Here is a 13,060-nt window from a genome sequence, read left to right as displayed (position 1 = left end):
AGTAAGGGGAATGGAACGAGTGAAAGTCTTTCGTTTTTTATATAGAAAGACTGAAAATGGGCGGCCAGGTCTCTGTAGGCCCGCTGACTGCCCTTCATAACTTTGTGATGTGTGGGGGATGTGAGTGGGAGGACTCTGCTTCCCTAGAGCACACAAACATACAGTAACACAGGAGCTAACATGTAAACAGACAATCTCCTGAGCACATATATACTATAAAGCTATGGTTCAGCAGAGATCTATATACACAATACATACAAAAGTATGTGGACACCCCTTCAAATTCGTGGATTTGGCTATTTGAGCCACACCTGTTGCTGACAGTTGTATAAAATCAAGCACACATCCATGCAATCTCCATAGACAAACATTGGCAGTAGAAAGGCCTTACTGAAGACCTCAGTGTCTTTCAACGTCGCACCATCATGGGATGCTACCTTTCCAACAAGTCAGTTTGTCAAATTTCTGCCCTGCTAGAGATGCCCCGGTCAACTGTAAGTGCTGTTATTGTGAAGTAGAAACATCTAAGTGCAACAACGGCTCAGCCGCGAAGTGGTAGGCCACACAAGCTCACAGAATGGGACCGCTGAAGCGGGTAGCTTGTAAACATTGTCTGTAGTCGGTCACAACACTCACTACCGAGTTCGAAACTGCCTCTGGAAGAAACGTCGGCACAAGAACTGTTCATCGGGAGCTTCATGAAATGGGTTTCCATGGCCGAGCAGCTGTACACAACCCTAAGATCACCATGTGCAATGTCAAGCGTCTGCTAGAGTAGTGTAAAGCTCGCCGCCATTGGACTCTTGGAGAAGTGGAAACGCGTTCTCTGGAGTGATGAATCACGCTTCACCATTTGGCAGTCCGACAGACTAATCTGGGTTTAGCGGATGTCCCAATGCATAGCGCCAACTGTAAAGTTTGTTTGAAGAGGAATAATGGTCTGGGGCTGTTTTTCTAAGGGGCTAGGCCCCTTAGTTCCAGTGAAGGGAAACCTTAACGTTACAGCATACACTGACATTCTAGAGGATTCTGTGCTTCCAACTTTGTGGCAACAGTTTGGGGAAGGGCCTTTCCTGTTTCAGCTTGACAATGCCCCCGTGCACAAAGCGAGGTCCATACAGAAATGGTTTGTCGAGATCGGTTTGGAAGAACTTGCCTGGCCTGCACAGAGCCCTGACCTCAACCCCATCGAACATCTTTGGGATGAATTGGAACGCTGACTACGAGCCAGGCCAAAAACCTTCCCAGAAGAGTGGAGGCTATGATAGCAGCCAAAGGGGGAACAACTCCATATTAATGCCCATGATTTTGGAATGGGATGTTCGATGAGCAGGTGTCCACATACTTTTGGTCATACATATATGTATGTATGTATGTATGTATGTATGTATGTATGTATGTATGTATGTATGTATGTATGTATGTATGTATGTATGTATGTACGTACGTACGTACGTACGTGCGTGCGTGCGTGCGTGTGTGTATGAGAGAGAGAGAGAGAGAGAGAGAGAGAGAGAGAGAGAGAGGTCCTGTGTGGCTTAGTTGGTTATCGCACGATGCAATCGTGAGTTTGATTCCTGCAAGGAAAATCTTAGTCACTTTGGATTAAATGTCATAGAGAAAACCAACCAGTGCTACTATGGGTCAGGCCCATAGAAATATTATCACTAGATGTGTCCACTCATTACAGACCAATTGACTTGAATAAGGATGGCCATTCTATTTCAACGAGTCAGTCCTGCTGCATCCACCCTGTGCCTTTCTACTACTTCCCCTCTGATTGGCCAGAACCGTATGAGATGCCAATCTAGAGGAGTTTAGAAGATAAGACATGTTAACTGAAAGGACGTATGGCTGCAGTGATTCAGTCTCTCTCCTCTTATCTCATTCTGTTGTAATGAGGTTCTCTGAGCTCCAGGCTGCTCTGCCTGCCTGCTCCACTCATAACGAGGCCATCAGGACTGCTGTGTATGTGTGTGTGTGTTGGGAAAAAAACAAGGGATGTGTGTGAGTATGTTTCTTACAGGGATAGGGGGAGATAGATATGCACATACTGTACATCAGTGGAGGCTGCTGAGGGGAGGACGGCTCATAATAATGGCTGGGACGGAGTCAATGGAATGGTCTCAACCACACGTGCTTGATACCAGTCTATTCACTCCATTCCAGACATTATTATGAGCCGTCCTCCCTTCAGCAGCCTCCACTGACATACATTCACTATGTGCCTGTGTGTTTACTAAGGCTGCTATGGTGTTACAGCAGTGATGCAGTGTATTTGCAGGTATGGGTGAGAAGATGAGTGCTGTGTTGTGTTGTGTGCTGCTGTACTGTACCCTTCTGCAGAGACCTGTGTGAGAGTACAGTGTAGCCTGAGGGTACAGGTGCACTATCTACGGGGGGACAGAAGAGAGAGGGGGGTGGAGGGAAAGAGATCAAATTAGAGGGGGAGGTAGAGAGAGAGGGAACGACTGGGGATGGATGGGAATGGAAGTAGAGAAAATGAGAGCAGGGGTGGAGGGAGGGAATGAGAGGTAGAGAGAGGGAGCATAAAGACAAAGGGAGGGGGAAGGAGAGAGTCATGCCATTGTGTCGGCTGCTGATTTGTTTATGCCTGTAGCGGTAAGCTGCCGAGTCTGTTAGAAAATACATGCATGTGGGAAAACACACAGGACTCAGGAGTGCAGTGCCTCACTGCCTTGCAGACAACCTACCGTAGTAGTGTCATACTTACTGAGAACTACATTCTCACCCACGCAGCCGAGCAGGCATACATGTACAATCAAACGTACACACAGACACACACTGTTTCCCTACAGTACAGATTGCTAGTAGAGTAGTCCCTTATGGCAGACCCACTCACACCTCTCTCCTCTCCACGGGTGACCTAGGTTGAGCAGACCAGCAGACCAAACCTGTCCCTGTTCATCATAAAGTACCTGATGATGTTGGTAGTAGGGATCCCGTCAGTGTTCTGGGTGGGCAGCAAGAAGACCTGCTTCGAATGGGCCAGCTTCTTCCACGGACATAGACGCAAAGAGTAAGTCTCTAAAACACGCTTTCTCTCCCTAACATCAATGTATTTCTCATGAAGAGCAATGTTGTCTTGTTTTTTAATGAATTGCACAATTAGTGCACATTTGAATTCAATCAAATAAATATGCTATTGTATATGATATGGAATGCAGGCAATGCAGTGCATCTTAATGTACAGTGCCTTGCGAAAGTATTTCGGCCCCCTTGAACTTTGCGACCTTTTGCCACATTTCAGGCTTCAAACATAAAGATATAAAACTGTATTTTTTTGTGAAGAATCAACAACAAGTGGGGCACAATCATGAAGTGGAACGACATTTATTGGATATTTCAAACTTTTTTAACATTTCAAAAACTGAAAAATTGGGCGTGCAAAATTATTCAGCCCCTTTACTTTCAGTGCAGCAAACTCTCTCCAGAAGTTCAGTGAGGATCTCTGAATGATCCAATGTTGACCTAAATTACTAATGATGATAAATACAATCCACCTGTGTGTAATCAAGTCTCAGTATAAATGCACCTGCACTGTGATAGTCTCAGAGGTCCGTTAAAAGCGCAGAGAGCATCATGAAGAACAAGGAAGACACCAGGCAGGTCCGAGATACTGTTGTGAAGAAGTTTAAAGCCGGATTTGGATACAAAAAGATTTCCCAAGCTTTAAACATCCCAAGGAGCACTGTGCAAGCGATAATATTGAAATGGAAGGAGTATCAGACCACTGCAAATCTACCAAGACCTGGCCGTCCCTCTAAACTTTCAGCTCATACAAGGAGAAGACTGATCAGAGATGCAGCCAAGAGGCCCATGATCACTCTGGATGAACTGCAGAGATCTACAGCTGAGGTGGGAGACTGTCCATAGGACAACAAACAGTCATATATTGCACAAATCTGGCCTTTATGGAAGAGTGGCAAGAAGAAAGCCATTTCTTAAAGATATCCATAAAAAGTGTTTAAAGTTTGCCACAAGCCACCTGGGAGACACACCAAACATGTGGAAGAAGGTGCTCTGGTCAGAATGAAACCAAAATTGAACCTTTTGGCAACAATGCAAAACGTTATGTTTGGCGTAAAAGCAACACAGCTCATCACCCTGAACACACCATCCCCACTGTCAAACATGATGGTGGCAGCATCATGGTTTGGGCCTGCTTTTCTTCAGCAGGGACAGGGAAGATGGTTAAAATTGATGGGAAGATGGATGGAGCCAAATACAGGACCATTCTGGAAGAAAACCTGATGGAGTCTGCAAAAGACCTGAGACTGGGACGGAGATTTGTCTTCCAACAAGACAATGATCCAAAACATAAAGCAAAATCTACAATGGAATGGTTAAAAAATAAACATATCCAGGTGTTAGAATGGCCAAGTCAAAGTCCAGACCTGAATCCAATCGAGAATCTGTGGAAAGAACTGAAAACTGCTGTTCACAAATGCTCTCCATCCAACCTCACTGAGCTCAAGCTGTTTTGCAAGGAGGAATGGGAAAAAATGTCAGTCTCTCGATGTGCAAAACTGATAGAGACATACCCCAAGCGACTTTACAGCTGTAATCGCAGCAAAAGGTGGCGCTACAAAGTATTAACTTAAGGGGGCTGAATAATTTTGCACGCCCAATTTTTCAGTTTTTGATTTGTTAAAAAAGTTTGAAATATCCAATAAATGTCGTTCCACTTCATGATTGTGTCCCACTTGTTGTTGATTCTTCACAAAAAAATACAGTTTTATATCTTTATGTTTGAAGCCTGAAATGTGGCAAAAAGTCGCAAAGTTCAAGGGGGCTGAATACTTTCGCAAGGCACTGTATTATACCTGCTGGCTTTAAGTAAAGTGGTACCAAGATTTTAAATTCAACAGTGCTGTATAGTAGTGTTAGTGAAAGGCCCACTCTCTGCGTTCACCCCCCCTGTTATCAGAGCATTAACCCCCTCTCCCATTCCCTGTTCCACACACTCTTCCTTCCTCATCTACCTTTCCACCTTCCCTCTCTCTCTCCCGTTCCTCCTCCGCCTCTCCCTCCCCTATATCCCTCCCTTCCCCTTCTCCTCGTCCCCCTCTTCCTCTCCCTTTTCCAGTAGCGTGGTCAACGAGAGCAGACAGGTACTCCAGGAGCCAGATTTTGCTCAGCTGCTCCTGCGGGACCCCAACACCCCCATCGCGAGGAAGTCCAGGGGGACATCCACGCAGGGCACCTCCACCCACGCTTCCTCCACCCACCTGGCCATGCTGGACGAGCCCCCCAGTGGGAGCACCAGCCGGGCAAGTAGTGTCCGTAGCGCCCGCAGCAAGATGAGCAGCTTCCATGGAAGTCTACATCGATCCAGAGACAGCAGGTAGGGATGGACGGGGAGGGTGGGGTGGGAACCGCAGGGGTGACAGATTGATTTAATAGATTTGGGGATTGAAAAAAAGCCAGATGTGGAAAACATGTATGGATGAATAGAGGCGGAAATGTGTAGATCTGAAAGGGTTTGGAGAGTGTTAAAAACATGGAGTATTTGTCATGTTATTTACAGTCCCAGATGCCTGACCAACCATCTCTCTCCTCTCCTCTCTGTCAGGTACACAGCATGTAGTTTCCGCGGCGTTGACGATCGCCTCCCCTATGGCAGCATGCCCCGCCTCAACGACCAATCAGGGTCCAGACACTGCAGCACCAACAGGCTAGACAGCCTTTCAAAGCATGGCTCCACCCAGCGTCTGGATAGCCAATCACGGCACAGCAGCATCAGGGACCTTAGCAACGTCACCCAGGCCATTCAGAGCGCCCCCGGCAATGGAATCCACAGGGTCCTTGAAGAGGATGGAGCCACGGCCTGAGCTGAGACATCTAAACGCTTGGCGGCAAAACAAACATTAGCCTCTACCCTAAAACCCATGCCAACCTTTTAGCTAAACAAGAAGTGTCTAGGACACGAGTCAAACTCATTCCACAGAGGGCCAGGTGTTTGCGGGGTTTTGACTCCGCCCTTGTACTTCGTTGATGAACTAAGACCTGGTGGTCTTAATTGAAATGGAAAAACAAAAAATCTGTAGATTCTCAGCCATCCGTGGAATGAGTTTGATACCCCTGGTCTAGGGGGTAGAGGTTGATTTTGGACTGGACATACTGCAGTCCTCTATGGCTACATTTACACAGGCAGCCCAATTCTGATCGTTTGCCCAATTACTGGTCTTTAGACCAATCAAATCAGATAATTTGCCAGTAATTGATAAAAATAAAAATAAAACAGAATTGGGCTGCCTGTGTAAACTCAGCCACAGTATGGCAGTTTGAAAATAAGGAGATTAAAGGAGATTGTGAGGAAACTGGACAGTTTGACAATGTGTCTCAACATGTCTCCTCTCATTAAACAGCACTGATAAATGAAGATAGCAGACGACTTAGATTCAGAGGACAGTGTAACTTGGACTTGCAGGAGTGAGAGCTGAACCAATAAGAAGAAGAAATCATACTCTTGGGCACAGACTGCTGATCGCCGATGCTTTTTGTTCAATGTTCTGGAGTCAGCTCTTAGTGAAGGACACTCTACCCTTTAAGTGTAGGACAGTTCTGGGATCAGTTTCAGGCTATTCATCCATACCTGACATTACAGAGCTTCTTATCTATCGGCACATTCCACTACTCAGGGGGGTGAAAAGGGTTCAATCTAAAGGATTCTACATTATGCGTGACACAAGCACATGCTGCCAAGCACTCGTCCATGAAGGCCAAGCCTTTATTCCTGCTGACCACATTGTTTACCTGCACGAGTACTGTAGACGCGTCTCCACAACCACTGTTGTACTACACTACTATACATTGAGGTACTTTTATACGTCAATTGGTTTCATTGCACTTCTGATGGAGGCAGCTGAAGGTACTGTATGTGATGAGTAGGGCCTGAAGTGTTTCCTGACTGTGACCTGTCCAGGGAAAACTCTGGGTCCTAGTGATAATGTGAAGGCGATCGGGACAGTGTCCTGTCCTGTTGTCAATCAATTGGAAACAATTGACAATGAAACAATTGCATTGATGAATCAGCCATTGTGAAGTGAAGGGCTGTATTGTATTACAGGATAAAAGCGGAATTCCAAACTCCAGCCTCATAGGTAGAATATGAGTGTTCTCCCCCCAGTTAGAATTAGAATCAGTAGTAGTATTACGAAGTGCATACTTACTTGTATAGATAATTGTTAGCCATAACTTCTAGTAGTGGCATGTGCATAGGTGTAAATAGATTTGAGGGGGCGGGGGGGGGGTGTCTTTTGTTGAATTTGTAATAAATCTTCTGGAAATACATCTGGGAAATGTGTACGGTGATCTGTGCCCTAGCCTGGAAAACAAACTAAATTGCTCCATTTTACAAGTGAATCAGAACGATTCAGTGTGGATCCAGGCTATTGTGTGTGCTCCCAAGGAAATAAATGATAATCAGGACACGTGAATCAGTGAAGCCGTATTTGTAACAGCCCTCCGCTTTATTGAAATACATTGGAGTCAGGTTAATATAATGAGTTCTCCACAAGTGTGGTGGCCAGTTTCCATACATTATTTGTTTGACCTTACACCTTAAATATTTCTGTGCAAAAAGAATCTACATCACCTGTAGTGGGTATCCTCAATAAAACTCCCCACAACCGTTCAAATAAAATGAGCAAGTCAAAATTAAAAACAAATCCAAAAACAAATAAAATGATTACATCTATAACATGCAAAACTGTACAAATTATTACAAAGCAATCCTAGAAAAACAAGGTGTATAATATGATATGAAAGAACAAAATAATATAGAAGGAACTGAAGATAAGACCTCACTGAAATGCAAAGGCGTTTCTTTTATATTTTTTTAATGGTTATCATGGTGACACCTCAGCCTCAAACTACTTACCCCTCCATCTGCTCCTTCACCCCTTTTCCTCCTTAATTCAAAACACTTGTCTGAGTTCTTCCTCCGTGTATCCGTCTTTTCTTCCACCTGAATCTTTAGACCCTTACGCCTAGTCACAGCTGGCTACACTACGGCTAAATGTAGCTCTTCTTTTCCCAAGTGCAGTCTGTTCTGTCACACTCACTTCCATTGTTAGGGTGAAAATAATAATTGGTTCTGACATTCCTGAGTTTTTATTTTTTTTTACATTTGTTTTTTAAAGTGGGATTTCGGGCCTTTTAACTATACAGTATAAAGCCTGGTCTACCATACTCTCAGACTAAGATATTTAATCTTCGCTCTCAGCTAATACATTCTACAGACAAGGCCCAGCAGATATGAATAGAGACTCTTGGTAGCTTTAAAAGGAAATCTTAAGAGCGGTGGTTAAGTTGAGACGGTTGAGTAAAACCAACTTAGCGAGACTGACGTCTAAAGGCAAATTCTTATTATCTCAAAAGCTCAATATAAAATGGAATTCTAAAAACACACGTGGAATGAGTAGGCTAGAGATAAATTACTGTATTTTCAAGGGAATAGAATAGAATTGTGGTTTAGGGTTAAGGTTTAGGCCCCGAATGGCACGAATGAAAGCAGAAATCTGAAATCTTATATATTTTTATACACTTCTGACTAGGATAGATAAACTGCCATGTTTGACTACTTGGTACACTTCAACACTCCTAAACCTTAAGACTAGAAGGTTCCTTTGAACAGTAAGTAACAACGGTCATTCATTAAACGGTCTGTAACATAAAAATGATTCCTCATTAGAAATGAAAAAAAGTCCCCTTTCCAGAATAAGAGTCCCCTCCCTTCCGCGTGAGAGAGAAGAGTCAGCTGATCTAGGCACTCGACCCAAAGCTTGTTTCATTTCCACATATGAATACACATCAACAACACCATGCTGTGATTTGCATTAGGGTTGGGGTCCATTTCAATGTAGGCAATTCAGAAAGTAAACAGAAATTGTAATTCCAAATTTGTCACAAAGAAGCATTGAGGAAAATTGGAATGGAAGTTGAATTGACTGAAAAAAATGGAATTGACCCCAATTTGTGGCTTGTATCAAGGTTATTGCATTACCAGACAGTAATATACAGCTTACCAGTTAATAGTAAGAACATATCAATGACAGCAGGGATTGGAACAGAAATTAAACATTGAACTTGTCATCTTAGCATTTCTTTTCCATTATTTCACTCTTTTTTGACCCCCCATTTCAGCCTAGCGCCGTCTGTCTGTCTAGTCAAATCGACATCTACAATTGTCCCCCCCCATAACCTATCAAAACATTCTTCAAAATAAGCAAGGCTGTCTGAAAAACAACAAAGACTCAAGATTCCAAGTCATTCTATTTTTGGTTATAACAAGCTTCCCAAAATCTCTCTCGGAAGTCAAAGGATACAACATATTTGAGGTTCACACGTTGGTACCACAGAGAAAAGTATGGAAATATACACTTAGTGTTTCAGAATCACTGTCAGTTAGGAAAGATGCAATCCCACCTCAAACTGATCCAACTGTGGACCATAGTGGAAAGAGTGGCGGGGGAAACGGCCGTGTGTGTGTGTGTGTGTGTGAATGTGAATGCATGCATCTGTGACAAGACGATCGCTTCAAATAAATCCACATTCACTTAACAGCATGGGGTCCATGCGACCCATAATATTAGTTTCATCAAACGCAAATCAAAATGACACTTGACAGTTTGTGTCTCGTATATGAAATAGAAAGAAAATAACTAAAACAAATCTAAAAGCAATCAGAGGAACTTGAAGTGGTTTAAAATGGCTTTTGCGCGGATATCACCCCAAAATCATACTCAAAAGATAAACAGGAATCGAGGATCTTCTCCCCATCATCTATTTCTCTATAGTATTTCCCTTATCATATATTATTCTCTGATTTTAACCTATGTACATGGTTGTGATGGGAAACAGCTTTTTGGAATTGATCGGTGGTTGGTCTATTACTGCACTTACGGTACAAGGTCGACACTACATGGAAAATGGTCCCAGATCACTTCGATGAGGTCACTGGCCCATGTCATGAGGAAGTCGCATAAGGAGCTGTGATGTCATCATAGAATGTTCAGTCTGCTTCTAAAACACCGCTGTCCCTAAGAATTCGAGAACATGAAGCCAGCGAGGTGTCACCTAGAGTTAAAATACCCCTAACCATACTTGTATTTGTGTACTGCTTTACTGTAGCTTTTCGCTGATGGTACGAAGAAATTAAGTCACGGCACATATTTCACTTCATGAGCAAAATAAAACCCCAAAAAATACATCATTGCTTTCTTTTTTTCTTAATTTTTTTAAAAATGTTATTTTGTGAGCCTTGTATTGTAAATGGAATTCCCCCTCTTCTTCTGCTGCCAACTACCGTTTTGGAAGAAAGCAACAGAAGGAAAAAGAGAGAGTGAAAACATCCTCTCTTTCTCCTCTAGCTGCAAAGCACCTTGCTCTCCATGTCTTCGATAGATAGATGAATAAATAAAAGGTGGCCACCCCCCAAGCCCAAAGGGTGCTATGTACACGTATCAAATTATCTGTTGTTTCATATTGATCCTCTTCTCTTTGTCGCGTCTTGAGGTTTGTGTGTCTCTTTACAGGAGTTGCCAATGACATAATAATCTATACGGGGCTAATAGTGCTGCAATCAAAAGTACTCTCAATAAAACTCAGCGCTTCGCTTATTCTGGTTATCAGCTACAAAGCAGATGAAAGGGGGTGTACATTTTAATTCCTATATTGTATGCCCTCCCTCAGAAACACACACACACAAACATGAGCACACACACACACACACACACACACACACACACACACACACACACACACACACACACCCCTTTCCCAGTATTTCCCTCTTGGTCAAACACTTCCTTTCCCTGTGGCAGCGGGTGCAGTTCCGTGGGCAGGGCCCGGGAAGGGGGGCGGGCCCGGGAGCTTGGTGAGGGTCAGGGAATGGAGCTGTGTGCACTCATGTGTCCCAGCCACTCATGCGGTCTGTGCTCTCCAGTGAGAGGGACTTGGTCTTGTGGGGTGAGGCCGGGCTGGGGGGACTGCTGAACGTAGAACTGTTGGACGCCGTCGAGTGACGGGGTGAGTCAGAGTCCTGGAGAGAGAGAGAGGGGGGAAGAGAGAGAGAGAGAGAGAGAGGGAGAGTTAAAGATAGGGGGAGAAGGAAAGGGAAAGAACAGGAAGAAAGAGAGGGAGGGAGAGCCACTGAGATGTCATATTTTTCTCACAGATAAACACAAAACAGGCAAGGGTCATGGTCAGTAGGCATGCAACGCAAGAAAACCCTGAAACACAGGAGGCGATATGATCTTAACTTGTCTGAGAAAAATATTGCCCCTTTTTTAATACAAATAAATAACACACAAATAATATACACACTTTCTCATATTCGTGCCTACTGAACACAACCCATCTCTCCAATGGGCTCAGTAGATCAGGCCTGGTCAACACCAGTCCTCAGGGACCTCTGTGTGTGTTTGTCCTTCCAACCAACCACTGTCATCATCAAAGCTAATCTGCTGTTTGACTTCCTGCCTGCCGATGTGGACATGGTGAGATCTCTTCACATCACCACACAGAGCGCTAGGCAACAGTGACTTAATGCCCCGGGAACCTTCCACATCATCAGACAATGAGCAGCTCGATTGGCCGGAAGTGATTGGTTACAGCAAAACACATACGCAATACACACGAGGCCCCTCGTCTACGGTCTACTACTACAATACACAGCAGTCAGTGGAGGTTGACCAACTTTTGTTCCAGCCTAGTAGAAAACGCAGGGTTCAAACAATCAACACATATATGGTTTTGGCGCTAGAACGCAATTTGTTAAATCAGGGGTGTAGTGTGTGTGTGTGAGTGTGAGTGAGTGCTGGGCTGGAACAAAACCCTGCATACACTGCTGGTCCTCCATAATTATGATATGCCACCTCTGCTATAGTATACCATTGTGTACACGATATCCCTGAGGACAGCACCTGAGAGTTGCTAGTTAAGAAAAGCAGGGTTGAGATCATCTTCCTCCTTCACTGAAGGAAGGTAGCAGGGTTTGTAAAATTCCAGTAACTATCCCACAATTCCCACATTTTCCCAGAAATGTCTTGATTATTCCCTCCTGATTCCGGGAAACCTTCCAACTGGGGTTTCTAGAAAACCTGGGAATTTGAGGAAAGTTACCAGAATCTTGAAACTCTACACGGGAGGTGGTGAGTGTGAATTTGTCCGCTGCGCCACATGTTTCTCACAGACAAAACTTACATTTTTCATTTCTATGGCTATTTGTATAGTAGGCTACGGCTGTGGGAGCTACCACTGTCCACCACCGCACTACAGTAGCTGGCACAAAGGTACAGGTACTATAATGGCCTATAGGAGAGGAGCGTCACAGTATCTTCCTGATGATGTATCAAATCAAATCAGATACTGTCATGGTCATTATTAGAAACATGGGTTGGGCTGGCCACAGGGGGACAGTATGGAAGCAGACAGACGCATGCGGGGTAGAGGATGATGGTGACACACCATTCAAAAAACCAAACCAGGAAATGAAGTAGAAACCCCAGGGTAGGTCAGAGGAAAGGGGAATGAGTAACCGCCCTCTAGCCAGAAACAGAGGGGGCAATCAGATGCTGGTGCTACTGGGGCTGAAATGGTGCAGTGGTGGGAGGCTTTGGGGGCAAAGCTTCACGACTGTGGGCAACACGCGCACGTGCGTGTTGGTGTCTGTGTGTGTGGTTGAGGGGTGGGTTACAGTGCGTCTGGGTTGGTTGTGTGTGTGCTGACATTACCTTCATCTTACTAAGCAGGGTCCTTAAAGCCCTTTTCAGATCGGGGGTCTTCTCCGATGGTGAGACCGCCTGCCACTGGAGAGGAACAGTTACAGACTCAGCGACCCGGCCCGGCCCAGAGAACAACATGCTGGGGGGGACCGAAGCGGGTGGAGGGGGGCGAGATGGGGGCAGGCACGAATCACGATGGAGCTAGCCAGGTATGAGGGACAGTGGGGGTGTAGACAGTCAGCCAGGCCAGAAGAGGGAGCCAAAGGCACAATGGATAGCTAGAGCAAGAATCCCTTGCTTTGAGGATG

The 13,060-nt window shown here is 44.7% G+C and overlaps 2 protein-coding genes across 10 annotated transcripts in view; one reads left to right on the top strand and one right to left on the bottom strand.

Moving 5' to 3' along the window:
* Positions 1 to 7,463, top strand: part of LOC118398449 (frizzled-3-like) — a 29,905-nt gene extending 22,442 nt beyond the window's left edge. For all 3 annotated transcript variants that reach the window (XM_035793782.2, XM_035793785.2, XM_035793784.2), the window contains exons 7-9: positions 2,892 to 3,040; positions 5,111 to 5,368; positions 5,597 to 7,463. In XM_035793782.2, the coding sequence (XP_035649675.1) occupies positions 2,892 to 3,040; positions 5,111 to 5,368; positions 5,597 to 5,855 (666 nt within the window). In that variant the 3' untranslated portion in view covers positions 5,856 to 7,463. The remainder of the gene's footprint in view (positions 1 to 2,891; positions 3,041 to 5,110; positions 5,369 to 5,596) is intronic.
* LOC118398448 (serine/threonine-protein kinase MRCK alpha-like) overlaps positions 7,464 to 13,060 on the bottom strand; it is a 103,825-nt gene continuing 98,228 nt past the window's right edge. For 5 of the 7 annotated variants that reach the window (XM_035793776.2, XM_035793775.2, XM_035793779.2 and 2 more), the window contains 2 exons: positions 12,762 to 12,836; positions 7,464 to 11,068 (listed from right to left, as the gene is read on the bottom strand). In XM_035793776.2, the coding sequence (XP_035649669.2) occupies positions 10,934 to 11,068; positions 12,762 to 12,836 (210 nt within the window). In that variant the 3' untranslated portion in view covers positions 7,464 to 10,933. The remainder of the gene's footprint in view (positions 11,069 to 12,761; positions 12,837 to 13,060) is intronic. The other 2 variants (XM_035793780.2, XM_035793781.2) reach the window with 1 other exon arrangement.

Source organism: Oncorhynchus keta, chromosome 19 (assembly GCF_023373465.1).
Source record: "Oncorhynchus keta strain PuntledgeMale-10-30-2019 chromosome 19, Oket_V2, whole genome shotgun sequence".
NCBI classification, from domain to species: domain Eukaryota; kingdom Metazoa; phylum Chordata; class Actinopteri; order Salmoniformes; family Salmonidae; genus Oncorhynchus; species Oncorhynchus keta.
The sequence above is the reverse complement of the archived record's forward strand: the minus strand, read 5'-3'. Positions and strand labels throughout refer to the sequence as shown.